This window comes from Trichomycterus rosablanca, chromosome 19, assembly GCF_030014385.1.
Source record: "Trichomycterus rosablanca isolate fTriRos1 chromosome 19, fTriRos1.hap1, whole genome shotgun sequence".
Lineage (NCBI taxonomy): Eukaryota > Metazoa > Chordata > Actinopteri > Siluriformes > Trichomycteridae > Trichomycterus > Trichomycterus rosablanca.
The window spans coordinates 491,104-502,500 of record NC_086006.1 but is presented as its reverse complement, the minus strand read 5'-3'; the positions used below and the strand labels follow the sequence as shown (position 1 = coordinate 502,500).

Below are 11,397 nucleotides of genomic sequence, written 5' to 3'. Positions count from 1 at the left end.
TAAAGTCCCGCCTCCTGGTTCAGCACCGCCGTGATCCGGCCCTGTCAATCAAACATCAAAGTACAGGAGATGGAGCAGAGTAATGCAGCCACACCCGTCCCCTCCCCCGCCCCTGCAGCTATAACAGCTTCCGCTCCCCCGGGAAGTCTTTCCACAAGAGTGTCTGTGGGAATTTGTGCCAATTTCTTCAAAATAGCTTAAGTGAGGTCCTGATGTTAAATAAAGGTTGGGATGGGCGTGGCTGAATCGGAATAACTCACCCTGTAACTGATGATCTTGGAGAGTTTGGTCCGCGCCGGATTCACGCCGGCTGAAGGACCATGATGCACCGGGAGCTCCGTGCTGGGCGTGTCCTCCTGCAGGGGTGTGTGTGCGTCAGTCAGCGACTGCGCGTGTGTGTCCACATCCTCGTCCATGTCCGTGTCAGTCAGTGATTGTGACTGCGTACCCGTGTCCCCGGACTCACTGGGCGTTCGGGGGTTGGGATGGAGGCGGGACTCCGGCGTGACGGACAGCACTCGATGCCCCGCCCACCCCCGTACAGAACACACCCGCAGTGCTGAAACACACACGCTCTGTCCAACACACACACACTGCCTCCAGTACACACACTCCGGCACCTGGGACACACACACACACACACACACACACACACACACACAATAATACAATGATGTAAAGGAACACATTTATTACACAAATCACTTAAAAATATAGTGAGATTATTATTTATATTCAATTCTGATAAATTAACTACAATAACTTATTATTATTAAATACATTTATAAACATGACACATTTATGAATAAAGAATTAATGAATTCAATATAGTTAATAAATACAGATTTTAAAAACATTAACATTACAGTGAGAAATATTTGTGTTTTATTTGGCTTAAGCATAAGATGAAATAAAAGATAAGATAAGATAAGATAATCCTTTATTAGTCCCACAGTGGGGAAATTCACATTGTTGCAGCAGCAAAGGGATAGTACAGCACTCAGTACAAAAAATAGACGATAAAAATAAAAAATTTAAATAGTACAATGTATAACAATAATAATAAAAAGTCAGAAAAACTCAAAAAATATTTACAAATAACTGCACATGTGAGAATATTGCACATTGTAATAGTTACACATGGGGAAAAAATTGCACATTTTAATGAATAATAATTTAAAGTGTGTGTGTGATCTATCTGGAGCAGTGCTGGTTGTATAATCTAACAGCAGCAGGAAGGAAGGACCTGCGGTACCGATCCTTCCCACATTTAGGGTGAAGCAGCCGGTCACTGAAGGAGCTGCCCAGTGCTGCCAGAGTCTCATGCATGGGGTGGGAGTCATTCTCCAGCATGGATGCCAGCTTGGCTAACATCCTTCTGTCTCCCACCACCTGCACTGGGTCTAAGGGGCTCCCCAGGACAGAGCCGGCCCTCTTGATGATTATTATTACAGTAATATTAATAAATAAAAATAAATATTAATAAATGACTAAATGAGTGAATGAGCCAGTGAGCGAGTAAATAATTGAATGAGTGAAAAATCAGACTCACAGTCACCAGTAGAGGAACACTTCTCTCTCCCTCAGTCAGCGTGCAGCAGAAGAAGGGTTTACCAGAAATGACCAGCAGGGGGCAGATCAGCCCCACCTCCCCATACACACTCACACACACTGCTGTAGTGTTCCTGTACACACACACACACACACACACACACACACACACACACACACACACACACACACACACACACACACACACACACGTTATACACCTCAGAAGAGAAGCCAATCCTATAGAACAGTGGTTATCTATGAGGTAGTACTGGAGGGTAGTTGGGCAATCCCTAGTGTATTTAATTAATCTGTCCTACATTAACACCTACATTAATTGTTAGCTGATAATGTATTAGCTACACACACAGTACCATATTAGTGTGAGTGCAGTGCTGTGAATCGTTCACCACCCACACACCTGCTCAGTGGGGTCTTTTCAGACTGTCAGTCAGTCACTGTATACCCACAAAGTTCGTATGTAAGGTAGGTGTGGCTTATAAAATAATGACCGAATGTACACAGTAGATCGGTGATCAGTGAGTGTCCACTGTCCACATACTTTAGGCCCTGTATTGTAACACAGCTACTGGGATCTCACTCACTTCTCTCTCAGCAGTCTGGCCGCTTTCTTCACCCCGATGGCATCACCGAGTGACCCTACAGGATCTAAGGTCACGGGGTCGCCGGTCACGCAGACGGGCGGGTCGATCAGCTCCAGGTACCCCCCGCCGTCCTGCCCGGGTCCCGGTGCATCATGGGGGATGTAGTTCCACGTGGGGAAGAGCATCAGGGTCCCGCACCACAGAGGAGACGCGCCGAGCACCTGAGAGAGACACGGAGAGATCCAGAACGTTCCATCATCAAACTGCTCCACCGCTCTGACGTCTCTGTGCCCATATACACAGGGCAGGATTGAGTGGGATGTGATCGGTGGGTGATGGTACCTCACAGTGGACACTCCCACTACAGTCTCTCACTCTCCAACAGCCCTCACACTGACCCAAGTCCCGCCCATCACACATCACACCAATCAGGAGCAGGTTAGCACGCTGCAGGCCCTTCTGATTGGGCAGCTGTTGCTCCGCCTCCCTGATCCGGTCTCTGTACTGAGCCGTGCTCCAGGTGAGACTGCTGAGGCAGGGAGTGCGCTGTCTGTTACACAACTCTGCTACGGACACACACCTGGTACACACACACACACACACAGTCATCATCATCATCATCATCAAATTCACACACACCTGGTACACACACACACACACACTATCATCATCATCACACACACACACACACAATCATATAATTATACACATCACACAAAATATTATCATATATACACACCTGATACATACACACACACACACACACACTATCATCATCATACACACACACACACACACACACACACACACACACTATCATCATCATACACACACACACACACACACACACACACACACACACACACACACACACACTATCATCATCATATATACACACACACACACCTGTAGGTGACGGGGAGGGACTGGTGTACCCTCTGTACCCTCCACACCACGGCATGGCTGAGCTGTTCCGCCGAGAGACCCAGAGCCACGCCCACCAGCGGGTACACCTGCTCACACACACCTGTGTACACCTCACTCAGCCACGCCCGCTCCTAACACACACACACACACACACGGGGGAAACAAACGGGCTACAGTCAGTAACTGTATACCCACAAAATTCATCTGTATAACAGGTGAAGCTGATAAAATAATAGATAAATAAACGCAGCCGGTAGGTGTTCCTAATAACGTGCAGTGTAGAGTTTCCTGATACACCGCGACTGCATTGGAATACCGACTGCGACTCTCCATACCAGTGCAGTGCAATCTGGTCAGGGTCTGTGTGGTCCCGTTACATTGATAAACACGGTGCAGATGGGTGACAAAGTGTACAGAGGAACAAACGGGCTACAGTCAATGATTGTATACCTACAACGTTCATCTGTATAAGAGATGAAGCTGATAAAATAATAGATACATATAAGCAGCTGGTAGGTGTTCCTAATAAAGTGCAGTGCAGGGTGTTACATGAATGAATGAATGAATGAGAGAGACTTGTGTGTGTAACTGCACTGCATTGGAATACCGACTGCGACCCTCCATACCAGAGCAGTGCGGTCCTGATAGTGCTCCATAAACTCCTCCATCTTCTCATCATCTCCATCCACAAGCAGCTCCTGACACTCCACCTAACTACAACCTGAACTCCGGGTGATCCACAGGTGATCCACTGGTGATCTACTGCCCTGTGATCCGCGCTTCCTCATTCAAACCCACATGAAAGCACCACCTCTTCCTCATCAGCACCCAGTACCGAACCCGAGAGCAGTGATGCCGCATACTGCCCCCCACCCACCAGCAGGAGCATTGCGGGTAACCACGCCACACCACGCTAGCCCAGCATGCTAATATAACCTATTTTCTCTGCCCACTATATTAGGAACACCCATCCAGACACGAACCTGGATCTTCAGATCAGCGTCACACCAACCCTCAGAGTGGAGAAATACATCTGATCTGATCTGAGTGATTCTAATCTAACGATGACGAGATGCTTGTTAGCACCAGCCAGGCTAGCTTTACTGTGTCAGACACTGCTGATCTAAATAAAATAAATACATAAATAAATAAAATCATAGACATCAAGTGAGCGGCAGTTCTGGCAGCAGTGCTGATGAGAAAGCTCAGAGGAGGATGGACAGATTCTGTGTGGATCTAAAACATCTCAGAGCTCACATGCTAAACCTCCATACGCTTGTCAGACGTCCCGTTTCAAAAACAAACGGTATTAAGATCGAGTACGGGTATTGGAGGTGTGGGGATTTGTGCCCATTTAGTCGAAAGATGGCAGCATTTGTATGTATACGGCTGGGTGCTGATTGATCAGTCGGTGCACACGAACGGGCCTTCCCTAAACTGTTGTGCAGTCAGAAGCATGTCATTTGCTTTGTATGATTGATTTGTTACATCTGTTGTGGCTGAAACATTTCGACCATATAATGTACTCTGGGCTGATGTAGCCTAGGGGTTAAGGTACTGGACCAGTAATCAGAAGGTTGCTGGTTCAAGCCCCACCTCTGCTAGGTTGCAACTGTTGGGTCCTTGAGCAAGGCCCTTAACCCTCAGTTGCTTAAATTGTATACTGTCACAGTCACTTTGAATAAAGGCATCTACTAAATGCTGAAAATGTAAATGTACTCTAGAGACCTAAGCTAAGCAGGGGTGAGTTAGGGTGTGGCACCTGAGCACCACTCGTCACTTTTAACTTTATTAGAAGGTCCAAATTTAGCAGAAAGCTGCACCCCTCCATCTCTACTGGACCCCTCCATCTCTACTGCACCCCTCCATCTCTACTGGACCCCTCCATCTCTACTGCACCCCTCCATCTCTACTGCACCCCTCCATCTCTACTGGACCCCTCCATCTCTACTGCACCCCTCCATCTCTACTGCACCCCTCCATCTCTACTGCACCCCTCCATCTCTACTGGACCCAGGTTGTTCTGGTGCTGCCATTTTTATATGGTGTTGCCCGATTCTGTTCCTCTTCCCCCCCAAAAAGGTCACATTCTTCTGATAAGTTCCACCAACTAACCATGATCTTGACCTCTTAACCTGGTTCCACCACAAGCGTTCAGTTAAAAAACTGTGACCCATTACAATGCAATTAGTTAAGGGCCTTGCTCAGGGGCCCAACAGTGGCAAACAGGCATTGCTGGGTGAAGGCACCACTAAGCTTCTTCCATCAACGTTGGCAGATCTGAAGCTTTTAACCACTCCAACCCATCCCTGTGGAATTTATTTACATAGACATGGGTTTCATCTGGGTACCTTACATTGTCTGAAAACATGCCAGTAGGTGGACTTTCTTACTGCATCGTGCAACATTCAGCCTCAGGCACTGATCAGGACGAAGTGGCTCCAGAAGAACAATGATTATCAATCATGTCCAACCATGAAGAAATATGGAGGAGCTTAGGGAGGAAATGAATTAGAGACTTGACATCCATTGTTGGGCCCTTGAACAAGGCCCCTAAACCTCTCAGCTAATGCTGTACATTAGCCGACTACATTCTGTCCCAAACAAGCTGGAATAAGCGAAGAATGTCATTGTACTGTAGATGTTCCATTCTATATCCAACCCAAGTAAGGGTTATGGGCCATGCTCAGGGGTCCAACAGTGGCAACCTGGTAGTGGTTGGGATTTAACCAGCAACCCTCAGACCGGTTACAAGTCCGACACCTCAAACACTAAGCTACACACTGTCCTCAGACCTCAATGATCTCCACACGTCTCATTTCACACCGTTCTTTAATCAAACCTGAAGACGGTGGGACCATAAACGTCCCGGTGAAAGATCTAACGCCGAAGAACCGAGAACACACAGCAGCACGTCGTAGAAAAGAGATTTTATTTACAAAGTCTGTATTTGGTTCAGAGGAACAAAAAAAATAACGGAACTGAAAGTAAAATAAAGAGACAGACTGTGGAGGGGGTGGGTGGGTGGGCACTGTGGGGTGGGGTGGGGGGGTCAGAGCGGGATTTAAAAAAAATAACACCTCAGTGGATCTCTAGTCAGACGCATTAAAAAATCCTCCAACACACTTCACACACTCATACACACACACACACACACACACACACACTATCACAGCCGCTGGAGCTCAATCGTCGTCATCGTCGTCCTCGTCTTCATCCTCCGGGTCTCGTTTCCTCTTCTCTCCCTTCCCCTCGTCTTCCTCTGCACAATAAAACACAGAAACACGTTCAAGTGTGTGTGTGGGAGTCACATCCAGCAACTTCTCACCAGAAGAACCCAGGAACCGAGCTCCTACCACCATCATCACAGGTTCAACATTTCCATTGGTGATGGGGCTCATACGTAACGTTTCCAGACGACCAAAACATCTCTGGGATTTTTTGTCATTACATGGACGCTCCAGAAGAGCCGCGACTTCACTTATTATTATTTGGGTTTATGTGTGTTACTGTCTCGTGTTGTTTGGGTGAGGGTTTCTCTAACAGTTCCAGGTATGAGTAGTCGTCTCTCTTTGGTGTATTTGAGGCGTTCTTTTAGGATACGCTTTTTTGTGATCTGCGTTTGTTTAGTTATTTGGGGGTCTGTAGAATTACTTCAATTTTGTGCTTCATCATGAACTTTGGTGGAGTCGGAGGTCAGGTTTGGGGATGGATTTTGGAGCACTGTGCACGTCACTGTAGGTCCACAACACACGTTCTACATCCTAAAGAACAGATACAGACTCTCATACGAGCTGCACATTACTGCCGCCACTTTCATCACGTTTATTTCTATATATGTTTATTTATCTGGATTTTAGTACCATGTTTAACACACATCATTTCATGGCAGAATAGGCATTATGTGTTTGAGTCTGCTTATTTTATCTTGCCTTTATAATTTGGGCCATTATATATTTAGTTGTATAATGTAAGTTTTGTTAGTTTTAATTTGAACACCATGTTTAACACGTTCGTGTCGTTTTATAACATGATCGCTATCATGTTTGAGTCTTTCACGGTTCCAGGCGTGTGTACTCGTCTCTCCTTGTTGTATTTGGGGGATTCTATAAGATATACGATACGATGAGACGTTTCATACGACAGATGAGAAGCTACATGAACACAGTCTGCAGGAACCCAAAACCTGGAGCTCCACCTAATAAACCCACTTCAGTTCTCAGATCAAACACCGCCTGGTGACGGAGCCCAAAACAAAAGGTTCAAACCCTGGTGGAAAGAGAGATACTGACCATCCTCATCATCTTCATCGTCATCCTCCTCATCGTCCACCTCGTCCTCCTGACCAGAGTCTTCTTCCTGAGAGTCAGAGACATTTATATAAACACTCATGCTGGATCCTCCACCGGGGTAGGTGGCACCATGACACACGGCTTTGCCATCTACAAGCCGAGAGAGAACGTCGTCTACAGGACAAACATCTGACGTTCTCTTACCTCGTCTCCGCTCACATCCTCATCCTCATCGTCCTCGTCTTCCTCATCCTCCTCCTCGTCATCATCGTCCTCCTCCTCCTCTCCCTCAGAGTTCACTGCAGAGTAAACTCAAGTCAGACCTCAAAGCAACTAACAGAGTTCCAACTGGGATAAACGGTGAAAGCCAAAACAGCAGCTCTGCCCCAAAAATGCCCACAGAACTGAATGGCCAACACATATATAACCACCCAGTCTCAGCTCAAGTCAGTCACATCCAGTTATAGAGGTGTTCTAGGATCAGGTGCACCCTGTGGTGCAAACCTACATGATAAACACTAGGATAAAGTCAAGCTCCCCCTATGTTTAAATCTGGCAAGTGAGGAGAACATCACTAACTGTTGGAAGTGCAGACTGAACTACACCCCCCCCCACAAAGATATGTCTAATCCACATCAGTGCTGACCTTCATCCTCGTCCTCGTCTCCTCCCTCTCCGTCCGAATCGCTCACCTCCCGATCCTCGCAGTCGTACCCGTCCAGGTAGATGATCTGTGGGAGGAGCTTAAACACACTGGGCCTGTAATCGTCCAGCGTGGTCACCTCACAGTTGAACAGGTCCAGGCTCTTCAACCGCGGGAGGTTCCTCTGCAGGAGAACCCAAACACACACTCACAGTCAGAACCGGTGTGTTCCAAAACCAGAGATCATTAAACCAGTTTAAACCAGGTCACAGTGTTCCATACAGCAGTGTAAATGCACACACCTGCTCACGATGAGCTTAAAAAAACAACAACAACAAGGGTGGATGGGCTCACCAGTGCTTCCAGCATGCTCAGATCCTTCAGTTTGTTGCCACTCAGGTTGAGGTGCGTGAGGTTGGGAAGCTTCTCAGCTAAAACCTCCAGCCCACCAGATATCCGGTTATCACTCAGCTCCAGCTACACACATCACACCACCACACCACCATCATCATCACCACCATCAGATCCACCAACACAGAATAACCCTGAAACTCGGACCGTTCCAGCTCTACTCACCTTCTTCAGCTTGCTCAGTTTGGGGAGGTTGGAGATGGACGTCAGACCCACGTTGATCAGACTGAGGAACTCCAGATTAACGAACTCTGCAGTCAGACCCTCGATCTTCCCTTCATCAGACCGACAGTTATCCAGCACCAGCTCACCCACCTGGTAAACACAGCCCGACTGTTACCCTCCAATACAACCACACTGGGGCAGGTGTTCAAGTAAGTAACACTAAGGTGTAGCTTAGTGATTAAGATACTGGACTAGTAATCGAAAGGTCACTGGTTCAAGCCCCATCACTGCCAGACTGCCACTGTTGGGCCCTTAAGCAGTTACTTGGACTGTATACTGTCACGATACTTTAGGTCGCTTTGGAACTCAAAGTAATAGATTACCATAATTACATGGACACAGAAGTTATTAAATGAAATTATAGAACTTTCTACACCAAGTTACTCATCCAAACTGCTGTCTGTATATTTATGACCCACAATAAACCTTAAAAAAAACTTATTCGTGTTTTGTTTTATTAACTATTATTGTTTTTCAATCATTTTGACACTAATTATTTAAAGAAGTACCACAAAAATCTGAATATTCATCAGTAAATGATAATAATATCGCTATTGTATTATTGTTGCTATAGTAACCAAACCCCGAGGCGAAAAAGTTAGTCAGCCTTAGACTCGGTGTTGCATCTTATCTTGCACCATTGCTATACCTGTACCCTTAGGACCCTTTTGGGGTGGGTTTGACATGCGCCAGATTTGAATCTTAAGTTTATAGAGCTGTATATTACACAGTTTATCCTCTAAAACTTAACTAATAATTAGTGAGTTCACGTTTTATATTATTTAAGTCTGTGTACTTAAATAAGACTTCTTTGTTTCAGGCCAATTGTAGCGTCAAAAGGTTTGCTTTCTTATTAAATATTTCCCTCCTAATAACTACGGACAGTCTTTATTGATTAAATTTTAAATAAAAATTCGAGTGTTTATAAACTAAACTAACTAAACTAACCTGCTGCATTTATACGAGAACCAAAAACCGGAAGTGACGCAGAGGGTGTAGAATTTGACGGGGTGTAGGATTAGTTAGCACAGCTCGGCTCTATGAAACACAATGTTCATGGCGGGAAGCGCGCGTTAGGTCGGTAGCTTTAGGGGAAAATAGGCTCATTTCCAAAGATTCAGTGTGTTAAACGAGTTCAAATGTGTGTAAATACAGGAATATATCATTCCTAAGTGTAAATAATAAGTGAAATATGGATTTAATACAGTAAATGTGCGGCGTTTATGCGCCAAAAGTTGAACCGGTGGCACCACAACAGCATGTGCTACAGATACACTCACATATAAACATTATAACAGTATAATGGTGTGTTTTTATGCTCTGATGATGCCAAACACTGCTCAGGTCCTCACACATTCAACTAGTTTTACTTTTAAAGCATTTATTACATGCAACTTTTCAATCACCGTTATTAAACCATTAAAATGAACATTACTCACATCAGAAGGCGTCCTGTTCCTCAGCTCCAGGTGAATCCTTTTCTTCATGTCCATTTTACCCCAAAAACACGATTTTAAACCCCAGTAGAAAGAATAAAGCAGCTTTACAGAGCAGAGACCGGCACAATCACACCGTTTATACCATCAATGAACTTCTCGCTCCGGATCCACAGCGCCACCTGTGGCTTTACCGCGCTACTGCAGCGTATATATGGATTCGCGCATGCGCACTGCAGCTGTAAATTTCGGCACATATGTGCGAGTCACATGCGGCTTGGTATGTACTGCGCATGCTCGCTTAACTGTCGCGCCATGTGTTGTAAATAAACACATTTTTATTACACACCCAACTTCAAAATACAAACCAAGATTTATAATAAGAAGTTAGAACGGGAGGTAAAGTGCATACATAAAAACACCAAGCAGTGATCTGCTCACTGTCTTTTAAATGCATTTAATTAAAAGCACATCAAATAGAAACCTTTTGACTAATTCTTACATTTATATCATCTTATAATGACTAGTTCCAGCATATTAATGCACCATGTATTTCATCTGGATGCTCAGGTATCGTCTAAAACACCAAATACAGGCCTGCCTTTCATTATGAGCTGCTGGAACACAGATGTTACTGTACACAGTCGAACAAGCTGTACAGTACGAGCTTAGAATAAAAGCTTCTGTACCTGTTATTTATTTCTAATTGAGCTTTAAGATGTGGATTTATGAGCGCGCCAGCCTTCGAGCCCACGGCAGAATGAAGCATGCTTGACTGTGGACACTATCACCCATGCTCCAGCAGCTTTTTATTCAGTGTATATCAGTTTATATATACCAGTCATTTTTGGATCATTCAGACAAAGTTTCTTTCAGCATTGACTCAGTTCCTTCATGCTCTTACCAAAAGACCACTGTTCCATGAACTAGACTTATTTATATGGGCACAGAGCAGCAATTGGGTGGTGCAGCTGTCTGTGACGCTATCCCACCACCACTCAGATTTGAGTCTTAGAGGTGATATCTGGTGATGGATTGGCGCCCTGTCCAGGCTGTTCCTGCCTTGTGCCTTGTCGCATCCCTGACCAGGATTAAGCGTTAGATAAAAATGAAATAAATAAAAATAGCAGGGCACATTGGGCTCCTTAGTATGATCCATCTACTGCTGATGTACATCTGTAGAGATGACATGATGTGTGTGTGTGTGTGTGTGTGTGTGTGTGTGTGTGATTCATCACTCAGTACTCAGTACATTAGTGACACTGTTTTTAATTTGTGTGTGTTTAATTCTCACATCGAGCAAAACA

General features: G+C 45.3%; 3 protein-coding genes across 3 annotated transcripts in view; all 3 read right to left on the bottom strand.

The window, feature by feature from the left end:
• The window catches only part of ctc1 (CTS telomere maintenance complex component 1), a 16,034-nt gene extending 12,176 nt beyond the window's left edge, over positions 1–3,858 (bottom strand). Inside the window, exons 1-7 of the mRNA XM_063015419.1 lie at positions 3,710–3,858; positions 3,063–3,214; positions 2,499–2,736; positions 2,157–2,377; positions 1,553–1,685; positions 261–620; positions 1–41 (exon numbers count right to left, since the gene is read on the bottom strand). The exon at positions 1–41 is cut by the window's left edge and continues 88 nt beyond it. Of these exons, the coding sequence (XP_062871489.1) occupies positions 1–41; positions 261–620; positions 1,553–1,685; positions 2,157–2,377; positions 2,499–2,736; positions 3,063–3,214; positions 3,710–3,751 (1,187 nt within the window). The 5' untranslated portion in view covers positions 3,752–3,858. The remainder of the gene's footprint in view (positions 42–260; positions 621–1,552; positions 1,686–2,156; positions 2,378–2,498; positions 2,737–3,062; positions 3,215–3,709) is intronic.
• LOC134333832 (NLR family CARD domain-containing protein 3-like) overlaps positions 1–11,397 on the bottom strand; it is a 560,375-nt gene that overhangs the window by 507,742 nt on the left and 41,236 nt on the right. The gene's annotated exons all lie outside the window — the stretch shown is intronic.
• LOC134333424 (acidic leucine-rich nuclear phosphoprotein 32 family member B-like) lies at positions 5,999–10,262 on the bottom strand. The gene is made up of 7 exons (XM_063015409.1): positions 10,094–10,262; positions 8,595–8,744; positions 8,373–8,495; positions 8,022–8,202; positions 7,580–7,674; positions 7,376–7,442; positions 5,999–6,345 (listed from the first exon to the last, which is right to left on the bottom strand). Exons 1-7 carry the CDS (start codon positions 10,145–10,147, stop codon positions 6,269–6,271), a joined length of 747 nt encoding a protein of 248 aa, XP_062871479.1. The 5' UTR covers positions 10,148–10,262; the 3' UTR covers positions 5,999–6,268.